Here is an 18,745-nt window from a genome sequence, read left to right on the forward strand (position 1 = left end):
CACACACACACACACACACACACACACACACACACACACACACACACGATACTGTATGGTCAATCTACACACACGATACTGTATGGTCAATCTGTGTTGTAGATATACTTTTAAAATTCTACCTTGGAGAATTTGAACATACACAAAAGTAGAAAAACACTAAATTAATCCCGTGTACCATCATTTAGCTCCAGTGACCATCAACCAGGACCTGTTCTGCTTTATGAAGACAAAGAAAGCACAGTAAGGGATGGGGAGTGATGGGGGTGGCAGTGATGATGAGGGCCTCTGAAAAGATAACATTTGATTCACAGGAATGAAGACCAGTCCATATAACTAGATCCACTGCCTGTTATTTTTTTCATTTAAAATTTATTTTGAAATAGTTAAGGAAAAGTACAAAGAATTCCCACATCCCCTTCACACAGATTCCTCAGTTGTTAGCGTTTTGCCACGTTTCTTCCATTACCTTCTCTTGTTGTCTCCTGGCATATCATCTTTTCACCCTTATATTCTCCAGTGTGTACCTCCCGAAAACAAAGACACACCATACAGTATTCTCAGCCAGGAAATCAACACTGGTATAACAGTATTACCCAATCCATAGACCTCATTCAAAGAATGCCAAGTCATCCCAGCAATGTCCCCTTTCCTTTTTGATCCAGGATCCTAGCCAGTACCATGTATTGCCTTTGGTTGTTGGGTGTCATCCTTCTGTAATAGTTTCTTACGCTTAATTCTTATGTGCCTCATAGTCTTAAAGAACATAGTTCTTTCAGTCTGTAGGCTGACCCTCCACCCAGGTCTGTCCAATATTACCTTGTGACCAGATGAGGTCATGCTTTGTTGCCAGATATACCACAGAAGTAATTCTGTGCTTTATCAAAATATGGAAACAATATGGCTCCATCCCACACTGGTGATGTTAACTTTGATCACCTAGTAAAATTAGTGTCCTCACTATTTCCCTCCTTTTATTTGATTAACATTTTATGGGAAGATATCCAGTATTGTACTGATAGTCTTTTCCATCATCAGCCCTAAACCCGGTAGCCTTAACATCCTTTGATAACTTTTTTTAATGTTTTCAGTTTGTTTGGCTGCATTGGGCCTTAGTTGTGCCATGTGGATCTAGTTCCCTGATCAGGGATTGAACCCAGGCTCCCTGCACTGGAAACTAGGAGTCTTATCTACTGGACCACCAGGGAAGTCCCCTCATTGTTAACTCTTGACTGTATTATATACTGCTGTGATTGTTGCCAAATGATAATCTATCCCTATGATTACTTCTTCAGTAATTCTGCTGTAGGTAAGAATTTTCCATATATATATTTGGAAATATATGTATATATACATATGTAAATGTATATATTTATACATATGTACAAAGTATAAATATATGTATTGAGAATATATATACATTTTGAATAAAGGTGAAAGAGGAGAGTGAAAAAGCTGACTTAATACTCAGCATTCAAAAAATGAAGATCATAGCACCCAGTCCCATCACTTCATGGCAGACAGATATGGAAACAGTGCAGACTTTATTTTCTTGGGCTCCAGAATCACTGCAGATGATGACTGCAGCTTGCTCCTTGGAAGAAAAGCTATGACCAACCTAGACAGCATATTAAAAAGCAGAGACATTACTTTGCCAGCAAAGGTCCATATAGTCAAAGATACGGTTTTTCTGGTAGTCATGTATAGATGTGAGAGTTGGACCATAAAGAAAGCTGAGCGCCGAAAAATTGATGCTTTTGAACTGTGGTGTTGGAGAAAACTCTTGAGAGTCTCTTGGACTGCAAGGAGATCCAACCAGTCAATCGTAAAGGAAATCAGTCCTGAATATTCATTAGAAGGACTGATGCTGAAGCTGAAACTCCAATACTTTGGCCACCTGATGTGAAAAGCCGATTCATTAGAAAAGACCCTGATGCTGGGAAAGATTGAAAGCAGGAGGAGAAGAGGATGACAGAGGACAAGATGGTTGGATGCTGTCACCACCTCAGTGGACATGAGTTTGAGCAAAGCTCCGGGAGATGATGAAGAACAGGGAAGCCTGGTGTGCTACAGTCCATGGGATTGTAGAGTCAGACATGACCAAGCAACCAAATAACAACAATATATATTTGGAAATATGTGTGTACATACAGACACACATATATATGATTTCCATTTTTTTCTGTAGGTTTTAATTCAGGGCTTGCTTATTTTGATACCCAAATCATTCTAGATTCGACCAGTGGGAACCCCTTCAAATTGGCTACTTTGCTCTTTTGCTATCTCCCCACTATTCTCTTAAACATTTATTTCTGGCAACAACAAAGGCTTGTCTTGTATTTTCCCTCCCCCAGTCCTGGAATCAACCATTTGTCCAGGAAACTCTTGGTTCTTTTCATGAGGGATGATATGTAGAAACCAAGATCTGAAAAAAAAAAAAAAAAAAGAAACCAAGATCTGGGTGCAGGTTTACTCACTGGTACAGAGATAAGAGGATGTGTATTGTGTGTGTATATGTATACTGCCTCTTCATTGACTACACTAAAGCTTATGACTGTGTAGATCACAAGCTGGAAAATTTTTAAAGAGATGGAAATACCAGATGATCTTGTCTCCTGAGAAACCTGTTTGTGGGTCAAGAAGCAGCAGTTAGAACCTTACACAGAACAACTGACTTGTTCAAAATTGGGAAAGGGGTATGAGAAGGCTGTATATTGTCACCCTGCTTATTTAACTTCTATGCAGAGTACATCATGCAGAATGGCAGGCTGGATGAATCACAAGCTGGAATCAAGATTGCAGGGAGAAGAGTCAGCAATCTCAGATATGCAGATGATACCACTCTAATGGCAGAAAGTGAAGAGGAACTAAAGAGCCTCTTGATGAAGGTGAAAGAGGAGAGTGAAAAGGCTGGCTTAAAATCCCAACATTCAAAAAACTAAGATCATGGCATCTGGTCCCATCACTCCATGGCAAATAGATGGGGAAAAAATGGAAGCAGTCACTGATGTTATTTTCTTGGGCTCCAGAATCACTGTGGACAGTGACTACAGCCATGAAATTAAAAGATGCTTGCTCCTTGGAAAGGTATGACAAACCTAGACCAGTCAATCCTAAAGGAAGTCAACTCTGAATATTCATTAGAAGGACTGATGCTGACGCTAAAGCTCCAATACTTCGGCCAAGTGATATGAAGAGATGACTCACTGAAAAAGACTGATGCTGGGAAAGATTGAAGGCAAAAGAAGAGGGTGGCAGAGGATGAGATGTTATCACTGACTCAACGGATGTGAATCTGAGCAAACTCCAGAAGATGGTGAAGGACAGGGAAGCCTGATGTGCTGCAGTCCATAGGGTCACAAAGAGTTGGACACGACTTGGCAACTGAGCACCACCACCACCAAAATGTATGCATATATATACATTACATGTACCACTATATCATATATTTAAAAAGCTATGTTCACACGTTTCAATACATGAGGATTCTTTCTGAACTCCCCATTTCCATGTTTATAAACTGCTTCTCAGACAGTGAGAAACCTGACTGTTGTTATTCTCAAAATATTTGCTTCTTTACCTAGTCATGTTCTCAGTGTAGTAGCCCAGCCACTCTGCCTCATCTACTTTCGGGCTCCTCACCCCTGCTGCCACTGCATCAGATCCCCTCCCTCTTGCCTATTCTCTTTGAAAACCGACACTGTGGGGAGGTGGAAGGCAAGGCAAGAAAGTTGGAGCTGGAAATTACTTGAATGTTTTTGTCTTCAATTTTTTACCTTATAGGAGACAACTTGTGGATGGATGAATCACCTGCCTCTGGTGCCGTTTGTAGGCAGATTTAGAGCAACCTCACTTTTTAAGCTGTTGGTTTTGATTCTACTTCCCCACTGACTTTATGACATGAGGTTAATCACAGGATCAATATGAGCTGTATTATATGCTTAGTCATTCAGAAGAGGGAGTGGTAAGGAGCTTGTTTTTTAGGAATAATATTAGGTCCCATCACTGTTCCATGTATTTGGGTGTTAGTCATTTACTTTATGTGATATCTCAGCAAATTTTGCCCTTGCTCTACTTCCCCCCAAACCTTATTGACCTCAACCTTATTTCTTTTTTTGTTTTAACTTAAATTTTTTAAAATTAATTTTAAATTAGTAAATTTTAATTAATTTAATTCTTAATTGAAGTATAACTGACATAACCTTATATTGATTTCAGGTATACAACATAATAAAATGATATTTGTATATACTGCAAAATGATTACCATTAGTTAACATTCCTCATCATACATAGTTATAAAAACCATTTTTTTTTCTCGTGATGAGGGCTTTTAATATTTACTCTCATAGGAACTTTCACAATGCAAATACAGTATTAACTACAGTCACTGTCTATACGTTATGTCCCTGTGACATCCACTTTATTACTGGAAGTTTGTATCTTTTGAGCCCTTTCGTTCCACCTGTCTCTACACTCACCAGGCACTGATCTTTTTTCTGTATCAATAAACTTTTTTTGTTTTAAAGAATTCCCATGTAAAGGAGATCAAATGGTACTTGTCTTTCTCTGACTTAATTCACTTAGTATTCTGCCCTCAAGGTTTACTCATTCTGTTCCAAATGTCAAGATTTCCTTGTCTGTGGCTGAATAGTATTCCATTCTGCGTGTGTGTACATACATACACAGCCCACATGTCACATCTTCTTTATCATCCATTGATCTGCGGATGCAGATTGTTTCCGTATCTTGGCTTTTGGTAATAAATGAATATTGCAGTGAACATGAGGGTGCACATATCTTTTCAAGTTAGTGTTTTTGTTTTCCTTGGATATATACCCAGAAGTGGAATTGCTGTCATATGGCAATTACATTGTTAACTTTTTGGCGAACCTCCATACTGCTTTCCATAGTGGTGGCACTCAACTTTCTTTTCCCCTCTCCCTCTACGCTACTCTTTGTCCCTGTCCAAAGAATTGCTGGATAAATTAAGAACTGTATTCCTTTGCACAAGCCCTACAATGTGTATAGTTGGTATTATTTTGAAGTAGCTCCCAGACATCTTATTTAATCCATAAATATTTCAGGGTTTATCTCTAGAAGATATGTACCAATACTGTGGTATATCTGTATTTCAAATACCCAGTCTGACTGGGGCATTTGAATAGGGATATACCATTGGCTCAATTACAAACTTGAGCCAGTACTCAAGTTTGTAATTGCTTTAAGAATCTTTTTTTTTTTTAAACTCAGGCTCTAAATAAAATACATAAGATTTATTTTAAAAATTTTGTTGAGGTATAATTTGCATACAATAAAATGTACCTGCTTCAAGTGTTGAGTTTGTTGAATTTTGAGTAATGTAGGCATCCTTCTAATCACCACCACTACCACAGTCAAGATACTACATTTATTTACTTATTGATGGACATAAGACTATTAAAATTTTTTTTTACTCTGTAAGTTATAATCTCTCTTTATAGCTTAATTTGTTGGAAATCAGGTTGATTGTAGTTTCTCACAGTGTGTGTTTTGCTGATTACATTTTTGTCCTGTGGTGTACATTAACATCACCTTTTGTCCTCTGTGTTTCCTATATGTTCAAAAGGGCCTATTTTTGAATATTTGATAACTGTGTTTCAATATAATTGGTTTCCTTGTAATTCATGCATTTTATTTTCCTTATGACCCCATGGACTGTAGCCTGCCAGGCTGTTCTGTCCATGGAATTTTCCAGGGAAGAATACTGGAGTGGGTTGCCATTTCCTTTTCCAGGAGATCTTCCCAACCCAGGAATCGAACCCAAGTCTCTTGCATTGTCAGGTGGATTCTTTACCACTGAGCCTTTAATTTAATAATATTCTGAGAAAGGGTTTATAGGTTTCACAAGACTGTCAAAGCAGTCCAGGGAAAAAAGTTTAAGAAACATTGGTTTAGGCAAATCATTAGGTTAAGAGTAGAATGCTAGCAGTATATTTAAGTACTGATTTTAGCCTTGACCTAAAAAGGTTGAAGTTAAAAAGTTAATCACTGAAAAACTTTGACTTGAAAATGAAGTGAAGTAGTGTCCTTTGAATAGCTTGATTCTTTCCCTCTTTTTCATCATTGTAAACTTAGATTAGACCTTCTCTTTTTCTTGTGGGAAATTTTTTTCTGTTTTTTTCATCCTCCTCCCTCCCCCATTTATCAGATTAGAACTGCTCTTTTTCTTGTGGGAATTTTTTTCTGTTTTTTTCATCCTCCTCCCTCCCCCATTTATCCTAAAAATCATGGAATCTTTAGGTTTTTAGGATTATTCCTTTTAGTCAGCTTTAATTCTTTCAATGACGTGAATTTCAAGCACATCCAGTGTTAGAATTAAATGCCATTGTAGATATTGATTTCTGTTATATAGATGGGTCTAGCCTTAAAGAAAACAAGATTTGTAAAAATCTCAATTTATGGAGTGTCTTTAATTCAGTTAGTATGTGGTATTGTGTATAAAACAAGACAGGGAATTCCCTGGTATTCCATTGGTTAGAACTCCATGCTTTCACTGCCTAAGGCCTGGGTTCAGTCCCTCATTAGGGAACTAAGATCCTGTAAGCCATGTGGTGCAGCAAAAAAGGACAAAATAGGAAACTAACTCTTCAGTAACACATTTATTATCTAAAGTGGGTACATTTATTTTCTCCAGTAAATTAAATGGGTTGGGTTTTAAGATTTGAGGTCTTCTTAGTTTAGAAAATCTTGTTCTAGGGTAAACTATGAAAATGTTAGAACTGGTGAAGGGTCTTTATTGCCATGAATAAATGTTTAATGACAAGACAAGGTATAAAATGGGACATGTAACATGATCTCTGTCAGTCAGTTCAGTTGTGTCACTCAGTCGTGTCCGACTCTTCACGACCCCACGGACTGCAGCATGCCAGGCCTCCCTGTCCATCACCAGCTCCCAGAGTTCACTCACTCTTGTCCGTTGAGTCAGTGATGCCATCCAGCCATCTCATCCTCTGTCGTCCACTTCTCCCGCCTTCAATCTTTCGCAGCATCAGGGTCTTTTCCAATGAGTCAGTGTTTCACATCAGGTGGCCAAAGTATTGGAGTTTCACCTTCAGCATCAGTCCTTCCAATGAATTCAGGGCTGATTTCTTTTAGGATGGACTGGTTGGATTTCCTTGCAGTCCAAGGGACTCTCAAGAGTTTTCTCCAACACCACAGTTCAAAAGCATCAATTCTTTGGTGCTCAGCTTTCTTTATAGTCCAGCTCTCACATTCATACCATGACTACTGCAAAAACCATAGCTTTGACTATATGGACCTTTGTTGGCAAAGTAATGTCTCTGCTTTTTAATATGCTGTCTAGTTTGGGCATAACTTTTCTTCCGAGGAGCAAGTGTCTTTTAATTTCATGGCTGCAGGCACCATCTGCAGTGATTTTTGGAGCCCCCCAAAATAAAGTCTGTCACCGTTTCCACTGTTTCCCCAACTATTTCCCATGAAGTGATGGGGCCAGATGCCATGTTTTCTGAATGTTGAGCTTTAAGCCAACTTTTCCACTCTCCTCTTTTCACTTTCAAGAGGCTCTTTAGATCCTCTTCACTTTGTGCCATAAGGGTGGTGTCATCTGCATATCTGAGGTTATTGATTATTTCTCCTAGCAATCTTGATTCCAGCTTGTGTTTCATCCAGCCCAGCATTTCTCATGATGTACTCTGCATGTAAGTTAAATAAGCAGGGTGACAGTATATAGCCTTGATGTACTCCTTTCCCTATTTGGAACCAGTCTATTGTTCCATGTCCAGTTCTAACTGTTGCTTCCTGACCTGCATACAGATTTCTCAAGAGGCAGGTCAGATGGTCTGGTATTCCCATCTCTTTCAGAATTTTCCAGAGTTTGTTGTGGTCCACACAGTCAAAGGCTTTGGCGTAGTCGATAAAGCAGAAGTAGATGTTTTTCTGGAATTCTCTTGCTTTTTCTATGATCCAGCGGATGTTGGCAATTTGATCTCTGGTTCCTCTGTCTTTCCTAAATCCAGCTTGAACATCTGGAAGTTCATGGTTCACGTACTGTTGAAGCCTGGCTTGGAGAACTTTGAGCATTACTTTACTAGCGTGTGAGATGAGTGCAATTGTGTAGTAGTTTGAGCATTCTTTGGCATTGCCTTTCTTTGGGATTGGAATGAAAACTGACCTTTTCCAGTCCTGTGGTCACTGCTGAATTTTCCAAATTTTTGCCATATTTTCAAATTTGCTGGCAGATTTACTGGCATGATCTCTGTGGGGCCGATGAAAATCTGTACATGTAACTCTCTCGTGTATATGCTCACTGTGTCAACTTTTGATACAAATGGTGTTTTGATTGATAACCGAAAACTTAAAGTGAGAGATGAACAAGTATAAAATTAAAAGCTCTTGCAAGCCAAAGAAAAAGAAAATCTGGTTCTGCCTGTCATTCTTCATAATGATAAGAGTCACTAGAATGCTGTGAAGATTTTTTTTTTTTTTTTTTTTTAGAGAAATCTCTGCTTTTATTGGCCAGCAGGTTACTTGAGGGGGATGAAGCGGGAGGAATGGGTGGCCCCGATACCGGGCCGGCCGTGCTTCACGGGCTTGTAGGTGATGGAGAACTCGCCTAGGTAGTGGCCAATCATCTCAGGCTTGATTTCCACCTGGTTGAAGGTCTTGCCGTTGTAGACGCCAACCATGCTGCCCACCATCTCGGGCAGAATGATCATGTCGCGCAGGTGCGTCTTCACCACCTCGGGCTTCTCCATGGGCGGCGCATCTTTCTTGGCCTTGCGCAGCCGCTTCAGCAACGAGTGCTGCTTCCTCCGCAGGCCGCGGTTCAGCCGCGGTCGCTGGCGCGCGCTGTATAGCTGCATCAGTTGCTCATAGGACATGTCCAGCAGCAGGTCGAGGTCTACGCCGCGGTAGGTGAACTTGCGGAAGGTCCGCTTCTTCTTTTGTTCCACTTCCGCCATCTTGCCGGTTCTTGAGAAAGGATCTTTCGTTCTACTGTGAAGATTTTTAAAAAGTATATATTAATGATTAGTTGGATAATAAAAGAGCTTATTGTCTCTAAATATTGTGTATCCATCATGCAAAACATAGGCATATCAGTTCTTTTCAAGTAAATCATTCTGCTAAATAGCTAAGCTTATCAATCAAAAATAGCCTTTCTTAGGTGCAAATTTAAGTGGTCTTTGTAAAGTTTCAAACAGTTTTAAATTATATTGCAGTTAATTTTAAAAAATGGTGTATGTGCCTTGTTACACTAATCTAAGGTATATAAGAATATATTCTTAATTTTTCTTGTCACTTATAGCACCCCATTTTATTTTACTTTTTATTGAACTAGCCCTTTCCATGGTGGTTTTTGACACAGATTATTCCATTTCAGCATAAGTTTGCTTTGCCAGTGTAAAAGTAGATGTATAAAAGGAACTTGATTCACAACTTGGGGTCTCACAGGGTTGTGACATTAGATTTCCTTTGTGTTGATCTTAATGGAAATTTGATGGTAAAACATTTTTGCTTATAAGAAAAATCTTTTTAGTTCTAAAGATGATAATTAATCTGACTAAAGTGTTGACTGAAGAAGTTTTCATATTAATATTTTGGGGAATGATTGGATAGAGACTGGTGACTTAATAATTTAATGGATTTAATTTTGTGCAAAGTTTTTTTTTTCATTGGGAAGCATGATTATTTAAAAGTTTATAAATCATTGGAATTAAGTAGAAAAATCCAAATGCCTTTTAAGATTAGAGTGGTACATTTCTTTAATCTGGAAATACAGGTAGTCTTTAAAGATTTTACAAAACAACAATGGTGGATAAAAAGAATATGAAATTTGTGTATATTATAAAAAGATCACATTTCTATCTTGATTTTATTCTACCTAAGCAACTAAATATCTTGAGACTAGGATAGAAATGTAATCAAGTGAAATATTAGAAGAAATTTATAAATTTCTCAAAGTCTTTTTTAAACTACTATTTTGTTACTACTACAAAGTAAGCCATAGATTAGAAGTTAATTTCCTTTTCAGTGACTGTACTGTAATAGTCCTATTAAACCAGGTAGGAAGCACATTTTCAAAGAGACCTTTGTATTTATACCCCTTCCTTCCTTTCTTCCTTCTCTACCCTCCTTCCCTGAGGTCTTCATTGCTGCATGTGGGCTTTCTCTAGTTCCCTTGAGCTGGGAGCGGGGGAGGGTACTCTTTCTTTGTTTTCTTTAGTTGGGGCTTCTCTCTGCGGGGGCTTCTCTCTGCAGTGGCTTCTCTGGTTGCAAACACAGGCTCCAGGCACCCGACCTATGGGCTCCAGGGCTGAGGCTTCAGTTGTTGTGGTGCACTGGCTTAGTTGCCCTGAGATATATGGGATCCTCTTGGACCAGGGATTGAACCCATATCCCTTGCATTAGCAGGCAGATTCTTAACCACTGTACTACCAGGAAAGTCTAAGTGAGTATTTTTGCTTTCCAGTATTATGTTAGGAAAGGAAATTCTGACTTATGCTACAACATGGATGAACCTTGAAGACATTATGCTAGGTGAAGTAAGTCACAAAAGAACAAACACTGTATGTGTCTGCTGCTGCTGCTGCTGCTGCTGCTAAGTCGCTTCCGTCATGTCCGACTCTGTGCAGCCCCATAGACGGCAGCCCACCAGGCTTCGCTGTCCCTGGGATTCTCCAGGCAAGAACACTGGAGTGGGTTGCCATGCGTGAAAGTGAAAAGTGAAAGTGAGGTCACTCAGTCGTGTCCGACTCTTCGCGACCCCATGGACTGTAGCCTACCAGGCTTTTTCCGTCTGTGGGATTTTCCAGGCAAGAGTACTGGAGTGGGATGCCACTGCCTTCTCCGCTGTATGCATCTACTTACATTAACTACCTGGAGCAGTCAAATTCATAGAGACAAAGTGGAATGGTGGTTCCATTTTTTTTTTAATTGTTATAAGCAGTACTGCTTACACAGAAATCTTGTACACTGAGACATGTGCAATTGTACATGAATGAAAAATTCCTGTGAATGAAATTTCTGGGAATGTGTACTTAGTTCTGAATTTCTTTTTTCATTTATTTTTGACTGGGTCACAGGGCACGAGAAATCTTAGTTCACTGACCAGGGATTGAATTTGCACCCCCTGTGTTAGAAGCACGGAGTCCTAACCACTGGCCGCTAGGAGTGTCCCGTTAATAAAGACACTATCAGATTGTCTTCCTTAGACGTTTATCTAATTTATACTCCTGCAGACAGTGTTATGAAAGTATTATTTTCTTAGACTTTCACTGTTATCTAGTTATTAATATTTAGATTTTTGTGTTACATGGTACTCTTTTTGGATTTTGGGGATTTTGAGTGAAACTGTTAAAGAATTTCCTGTTTAGGTATTTTGCCAATTTTTTCAGGGGGGAGCTTTTGTCTCCTTTGATTTGCAGAAGTTTGTATATTTAGGAAATCACTTATTTCTCATTTGCAGGTATTTTTCCCCATTTGTCTTTTGACTGCATTTTGCAATTTAGGAGCTATAATCTTTACGTGGTTTAATTTATATGGTCTTTTCCTTTATGACATAGGTATTTTATCTCATGCTGAGAGTCTATGGAAGACTGTACAACAAACTATTTATTATTTATTTTTGGCAGAGAGAGAACACAAATCAGTAAGCTGTTACAAATCATTCTCCACCCCCTTCTTTTTCCACAACTCCCCCATTCCTCCAAGTAGAGCAACATTTTAGAATATTAGCTTTTCCTAAAAATGAGGCTGGGAGCCTGTGGTTGACTTCTCTTTGCTGGATGTTGGGATTCTGAGTCTGTTTTTGCCATCTTTAGCTATTATTTGTACAGTTCGTTCTCCAAAGATAGGGTGTGATTAGAGGGGAATATGTTAATTTTTTAAGAATAGCTTATAGATATGTTTTCGGAGAAGGCAATGGCACCCCACTCCAGTACTCTTGCCTGGAAAATCCCATGGACGGAGGAGCCTGGTAGGCTGCAGTCCATGGGATTGCAAAGAGTCGGACGTGACTGAGCAACTTTACTTTCACTTTTCACTTTCCTGCATTGGAGAAGGAAATGGCAACCCACTCCAGTGTTCTTGCCTGGAGAATCCCAGGGACGGGGGAGCCTGGTGGGCTGCCGTCTATGGGGTCGCACAGAGTCGGACACGACTGAAGCGACTTAGCAGTAGCAGCAGCAGCAGCATAGATATGTTTTATACATTTATACTGAAAGAATTCGGTATTGCTGTGAAATGAAGATAGGTTTTGCTTGTCATCTGATGGGTTTCTTATCTTCCCAGGCAGGCATGCCTGAAATAGAAAATGTCTTCGATGTGTGCCCATTTACAGGAAACGTGGCATTCAGTTGATTTATTGAATAGGCCAAAAGTTCATTCGGGTATTCTGAAAACCCCGAATGAACAAAAGCTTTTTGGCCAACCCAGTATATTGAGGGTAACATAGATGCTTGTGACTAAAGGAAACGTAAATTCTGATGTATTAAAAGACAGTGACAGGGGCTTCCTTGGGAGTCCAATGGTTAAGAATCCACCTTGCAATGCAGGGACACCGGTTTGATCCTTGGTTGTAGAATATCCCACATGCCCTGGGGCAACTGAGTCCATGAGCCACAATTACCGAGTCCATAGGCAGTAACTACTGACGCCTGCGTGCTTTAGAGCCCATGCTCCGCAACAGCAGAAGCCTCCACAATGAGAAGCCTGTGCTCTGCAACTAGAGAAAGCCCGTGCATAGCAGTGTAGACTCATCACAGCCAAAAATACATACATACATACACACGTAAATAGTGAAGAAAAGACAGTAACAGGTACTGTTTTGTGTCTTTTTCTTTTAATAGCAGTTTTAATGAGAAATAATTCATATGGCATAAAATTCTTCCCCTGAAGGTTTACAGTTCATTTGCTTTTTGGAATAATGGCAGAGTTGTACAGCCATCACCACTGATATCAGAATATTTTTATCATTCCGGAATGAAACCTATTAGCAGTCATTCCCCATTCTTTCTTTTCCCCAACTTCTGGCATCCACTAATCTTTTTTCTACTTCTGTGGGTTTGCCTATTTCGGACCTTTCACATATGAAATCATACGCTATGTGATTTGCTTCTTTTACTTAGGATATCTTCGAGATTCATCCATTGTTGTAGCATGTATTAGGACGTCATTCCTTTTTATTGCCAAATGACATTCCACTGAATGGACATACCACATTTTAAAAACTCCACTCAGCAACTGAACTTTTCTTTTGGCTATTGTGAATAATGATACTGTGACATTTCTGTGTTTTTATGTGGACATACATTTTCCGTTCATATCGAGGAGAAGAATTAGTGAATTATATGGTTCTAAGTTGAACATTTTCAGGAACTTCCAAATTGATTTCCAAAGTGACTGTACCATTTTGCAATTTCACCAGCAATGCCTTAGGGTTTAGAAATCTTTGGAAAATCTTAGAAATCTTCTTATCCTGATCACTTGTTATTGTCTGTCATTTTTATTTTCGCCATTGTAGTGAGTATGAAGTGGTATCTCACTATGGTTTTGGTTCTTACTGTCCTAAAGTCTGATGTTGTTAAGCGAATTTTTGTGTGTTTATTGGCTGTTTACCTTTTGGGGAGAAATTGTCTATATATCCTTTGCCTATTTTTAAATTGCAATATATCTTTTTCATTGTTGTGTTGTAAGAGCTATCAGATAAATAATTTGCAAATATTTTCTCTTTTCTGGGCTTATATCATTTTTTCATCCTTTGGACAGAGTAAAACTATTAGCTCGTAATTTGTGATTGTCATGCTAACAATTTAAATTTATCTTTGTCATTCTAGATAATTGTTAAAACAGGTTCTTCCTTTGGTTTTTAACTTATTTAAATTGATAATGAGACATATGACATATTAAAATATCAACATCTTATTTGGTTATGTCCAAATTGCAGGAGTTTTGCAATCTAAATATATAATTCTGAGCTACATACTACATTTAATGTGTTGATGTATGGGGAGTATCAGTAATTGTAAATGATGTAGCTTTAATGTCTATCTCCACTATGTTGAGGACCAGAAATAGCTGTGATTTATTTGAAAAGATTGAGATTGTACACTTAAATGGCTAAATAGCTAATTTTATGTTATATTTTATTGCAATGAAAGTTTAAAAAAATTTGACCTGTGACTATGTAGGAAAATTGTGGCCAGCTCCAGTTTAAATGCTGGTGAGAAAAAAAAAAAAAAATGCTGGTGAGAACCCCTGGAGGAGGGCATGGCAACCCACTCCAGTATTCTTGTGTGGAGAATCCATGGACAGAGGAGCCTGGGATAGGTTCCATAGGCTTGCACAGAGTCAGACATGACTGAATCGACTTAGCACACACACACACAATGCATTTAAATTTCTAGCGGATTCTGCATTTTGGTATTCTTGAAGTATGTGTAGTCACTGGTATAGGAAATAAAGATCTAACACAGAGGGGAAACCAGTCTTTTGGTCTAAATATAGAATCAAGTCATTGATTTATAAATTTTGTAATTCCTTCATAAAAATTTTTTACTATAAAAGGTTTCTATAAGTGTTGATGTTATAGCATTGTTAAAGATAGCTTGGTGGTTGTGATGGATATATTTATAACCCAACTGTTTGAGTTTGGAAGAGGAGTGATTTTGAATATTTTAATAATGTAAAAAAATTGTCGTTTAGTTGCAAAGTTGTGTCTGACTCTTTAGCAACCCCATAGACCGAGCCACCAGGAAAGCCCATAAATAGATGTTTAAGGGGGACCAAGGGAAAGTGAGGTGAAGTTGCTCAGTCCTGCCTGACTCTTTGCGACCCTATGGACTGTAGCCCACCAGGCACCTCCATCCGTGGGATTTTCCAGGCCAGAGTGCTTGAGTGGGTTGCCATTTCTTTCTCCAGGGATCTTCCTGACCCAGGGATCGAACCCGGGTCTCTCACATTGTAGGCAGATGCTTTTACCGTCTGAGCCGCCAGGGAAGCCATCGCAGTAAATGTGGCATTATTTAGGGTTATTTTAAAACTCTCTCTTAAAAACTTTTAAGAACTATAGTGTATGTTGATAAATTTAATATTTTTTGATGGTGAATATTTTTGACCAAATAGAAACCAATGTAATATTTTTTGATTTGTGTTTTTGAAAACAAACCTTTTAGATTTTATATACTGCAGCTGGTAGCAATCAAATATGATTTCTCAAGTTTATGTTCTCATTTTTAAAAAGTTTAGGTTCTCTTGATTCTTTAAAAGCTACAAGTGAATTAACTTATTACTACAAGCAGTGACTATGTAACTTAAAAAATTTTGTGCGTATTACTGGAGACTCTTTGATAGATTCTCTGAAAACCTATAGCTAAGGCTTGATATTTTTTTAAAAAGGAAATATTATCTAATTGTGATTTTATTATTTTTGTTTTTTTTTTAATTAATAAATGTTAGATAAATGTTTCATCTTGAACACTTGAGGACTACTTGAGTACTGTAGGAAATGCGTTGTTTTGAAAAGAGACAAAACCAAGAAATCACATTTACATTTTATTTTTGTTGTTCAGTTGCTAAGTTGTGTCTGACTCTTTGCGATCCTATGGACAACAGCATGCCACGCTTCCCTGTCCTTCACTATCTTCCGAAGTTTGCTCAAACTCTTATCCATTGAGTCAGTGATGCCATTCAACCACCTCACCTGTCACCTCTTTCTCCTCCTGCCCTCAATCTTTCCCAGCATCAGGGTCTTTTCCAGTGAGTCAGCACTGCATCAGGTTGCCAAAGTATTCAAGCTTCAGCATCAGTTCTTCCAGTGAATATTCAGGGTTGATTTCCTATCTCCTTGCTGTCCAAGGAATTCTCATGAGTCTTTTCCAGCACCACAGTTCAAAAGCATCAATGCTTTGGTGCTTAGCCTTCTTTATGGTCCATCTATCACGTCTGTACATGCTGAGTTTTTATGAATATGAAGAGTTAAGCAGTTTTTTTTCTTTTTTAAAGATTTGGGTGTTTATAGTCTGCTCAGTGTAAAAGAGTATTGTAATAGCTGATGAAGTTTATTGTTAAATTTGGAGACAAATTTGTATTTTGTTTCCAGATGTATTCCCCTTATATAGCAACGATGGGGACTGTGAGCCCACCATTTTGATGAAGGGGTCCCGTTTGACTTTGTTTTACATGCATAATCTGTGCATTGAGTATTTAGTCCCTCTTTTCACTATTGCATTTAGCTCTTTGTTATTCAGAATTTAAGCCTAAATATTTGTTTTTCCTGTTGTAGTTTGGCTGACTTTTTTTGACGGAGAGTTGGCTGATGCTTCCCTCTTCTCTCTTTCTTCTTTCTAATAGAATAAACCTTTGTCCTCTTGGGCTGAAGTGATAAGTTGTGTATGTATGTGCATGTTAAAATATACAAAATACAAAATTTATGATTTTAACCATTTGACGTGTACAGTTGGTGACATTAAGTGCATTCACAGGGAAGTCCCTGGTGGTCCAGTGGTTGGATTTGGTGCTTTTACTGCCAGGGCCCAGGTTCCATCCCTGGTTGGGGAACTAATCCTGGAAGCTGCTTGGCACAGCCAAACAAAGTGTACTCACAATGTTATGTAACCATTAGCACTATCTATTTCTAGGATTTTTTCATCCCATACAAAATTCCATTCTGTACCATTAAGCAGTATTTCCCCAACCCTTATTCTACTTTGTCTTCATGAATTTGTCTATTCCAGATACCTCATATAAGTGGAATCATAAATTAATTGTCCTTTTGTGTCTGGCTTATTTCATTTAGTATGATGTTTTCAAGGTTTATCCATGTTCTAACACATATCAAAACTTCATTTCTTTTTATGTCTTAATATAATATTCCATTTTATGTATATACCACATTTCATTTTCATTCATCCATTGATGGACATGGGTTGTTTCCATCTTTTGGTGTTTGTGAATAATGACATTGGTGCACATATACCAACATTGGTACATATGAGGGCTTCACTCATAGCTCAGTTGGTAAAGAATCTGCTTGCGATGCAGGAGACCCTGGTTCAATTCCTGGGTTGGGAAGATCCACTGGAGAAGGGATAGGCTACCCACTCCAGTATTCTTGGGCTTCCCTTGTGGCTCAGCTGGTAAGGAATCTGCCTGCGATGAGGGAGACCTGGGTTCGAGACCTGGGTTCGATCCCTGGGTTGGGAAGATCCCCTGGAGAAGGGAAAGGCTACCTACTCCAGTATTCTGGCCTGGAGAATTCCGTGTACTAAGTCCATGGGGTCGCAAAGAGTCGGACACGACCTTAGCGACTTTCACCTTCACCTTCACCAACATTGGTGCTCAAATAGTTGAGCCTGAGTTTTCAGTTGTCTTGGGTATATACCTAGGAAGTGCTGGGTCATATAATAATTCTTTGCTTAACTTTTGGAGAAAATGCTACTTTCCCACAGTGGCTGTACCATTTTACAGTTCCAGCAGCTATGCAGGAGGTTTCAGATTTCTCCATGTCCTTGCCAATACTTGTTCTGTTCTGTTCTCTTTTCTAATAGCCAAACTAGTGGGTGTGAACTGAGTGGTATTTTATTGTGGTTTTGATTTGTATTTCCCTAATGACTAATGATTTTGAGCATCTTTTTCTGTACTTGTCTGCCATCTGTATATCTTCTTTGGAGAAGTGTCTTCTCCAATTTTTAAAAAATGAGTTAAGATTTCTTAGATTCTTGATACAAGTCATTTGTCAGATACATTTGAAGGTATTTTTTTAATGTTTATATTTCTGTTTCTATCATTTTATTCCCCAAATTTAAAAGATCCTTTCATCAATTAATTTATCCCACGTAATTTTGTTACATCTAGTTCAGTTGCATGATGAAACTAGATTTTAGGATTATATTTCCCTTGGGAGATGTAACAACTTAAATCATACTGGAGAATATAAATGAAACGTTCTGCTTTCTGATAATATCAGCTTCTTTAGGGGAAGTGTAAAATTACGATCTTGGATTGTCAGCATGTAAGAGTGTTATATTTAAAAGTGCTGTGCCTGCCTTTTTAAAATTCCAAATTAAAAAAAAAAGCCAAATGACAAGGATATATAAAATACAGTTAACTCCTAATGAAATTTGTAGAATTTTCTTGAATTTTAAAATTCTAGATAATTATATTTTTTACATACATGCTTCAGAATATAAACGGTGCCATACAGTTTTTCTTTTTGTACATAGTAAACTATTTTTGGAATGAAAATGAGAACATAGAGTCTGTCAAAAAGATTTTCTGATGTATTAATTTATATAAACAATTTAGTTATACATAAATTATAAATTTTAACACTTTTTCTTTTAATCCTCTGGAAAAGAGAATTAAATAGCAAAAAATTACATTAAAAATTAGGACTGATACTTGCACATGCACAGAATATTTGAATTTATTTTGCCTTCCAGTAAGGAGTGTTTGAAATCATCTTATTTTTTCAGTAAAATCATTTTCACTTAATTAAAAATGAAATCTGTAGAACAGCTATTTTCAGCTACAGTTTTTACTTTAATAAAAATCTCTTAAGACTGGTAAGTTACTTTGATTATCTTAGGTATACTATCCTTTTTTAGGATGTAAAATTCCTAAAAACTTATGAAAGTCATTCAGCTCAGTGTTCTAGAAAAGTAAAAGTCAGTTTATAGTAAATACTATATTTACAAATGAGAGCAATAAAATAATCTGGTAAAAATGTTTGTAAATATTTGCCTCAA

At 38.0% G+C, this 18,745-nt stretch overlaps 2 protein-coding genes across 2 annotated transcripts in view; one reads left to right on the forward strand and one right to left on the reverse strand.

Annotated features, from left to right (window-relative positions):
• The window catches only part of SPEN (spen family transcriptional repressor), an 89,216-nt gene that overhangs the window by 7,362 nt on the left and 63,109 nt on the right, over positions 1 to 18,745 (forward strand). The gene's annotated exons all lie outside the window — the stretch shown is intronic.
• Positions 8,473 to 8,992, reverse strand: LOC120880597 (40S ribosomal protein S15-like). The gene has a single exon (XM_040264022.1). It carries the CDS (start codon positions 8,960 to 8,962, stop codon positions 8,525 to 8,527), a length of 438 nt encoding a protein of 145 aa, XP_040119956.1. The 5' UTR covers positions 8,963 to 8,992; the 3' UTR covers positions 8,473 to 8,524.

The sequence above is a fragment of the Oryx dammah genome, unplaced genomic scaffold (assembly GCF_014754425.2).
Source record: "Oryx dammah isolate SB20612 unplaced genomic scaffold, SCBI_Odam_1.1 HiC_scaffold_21, whole genome shotgun sequence".
Lineage (NCBI taxonomy): Eukaryota > Metazoa > Chordata > Mammalia > Artiodactyla > Bovidae > Oryx > Oryx dammah.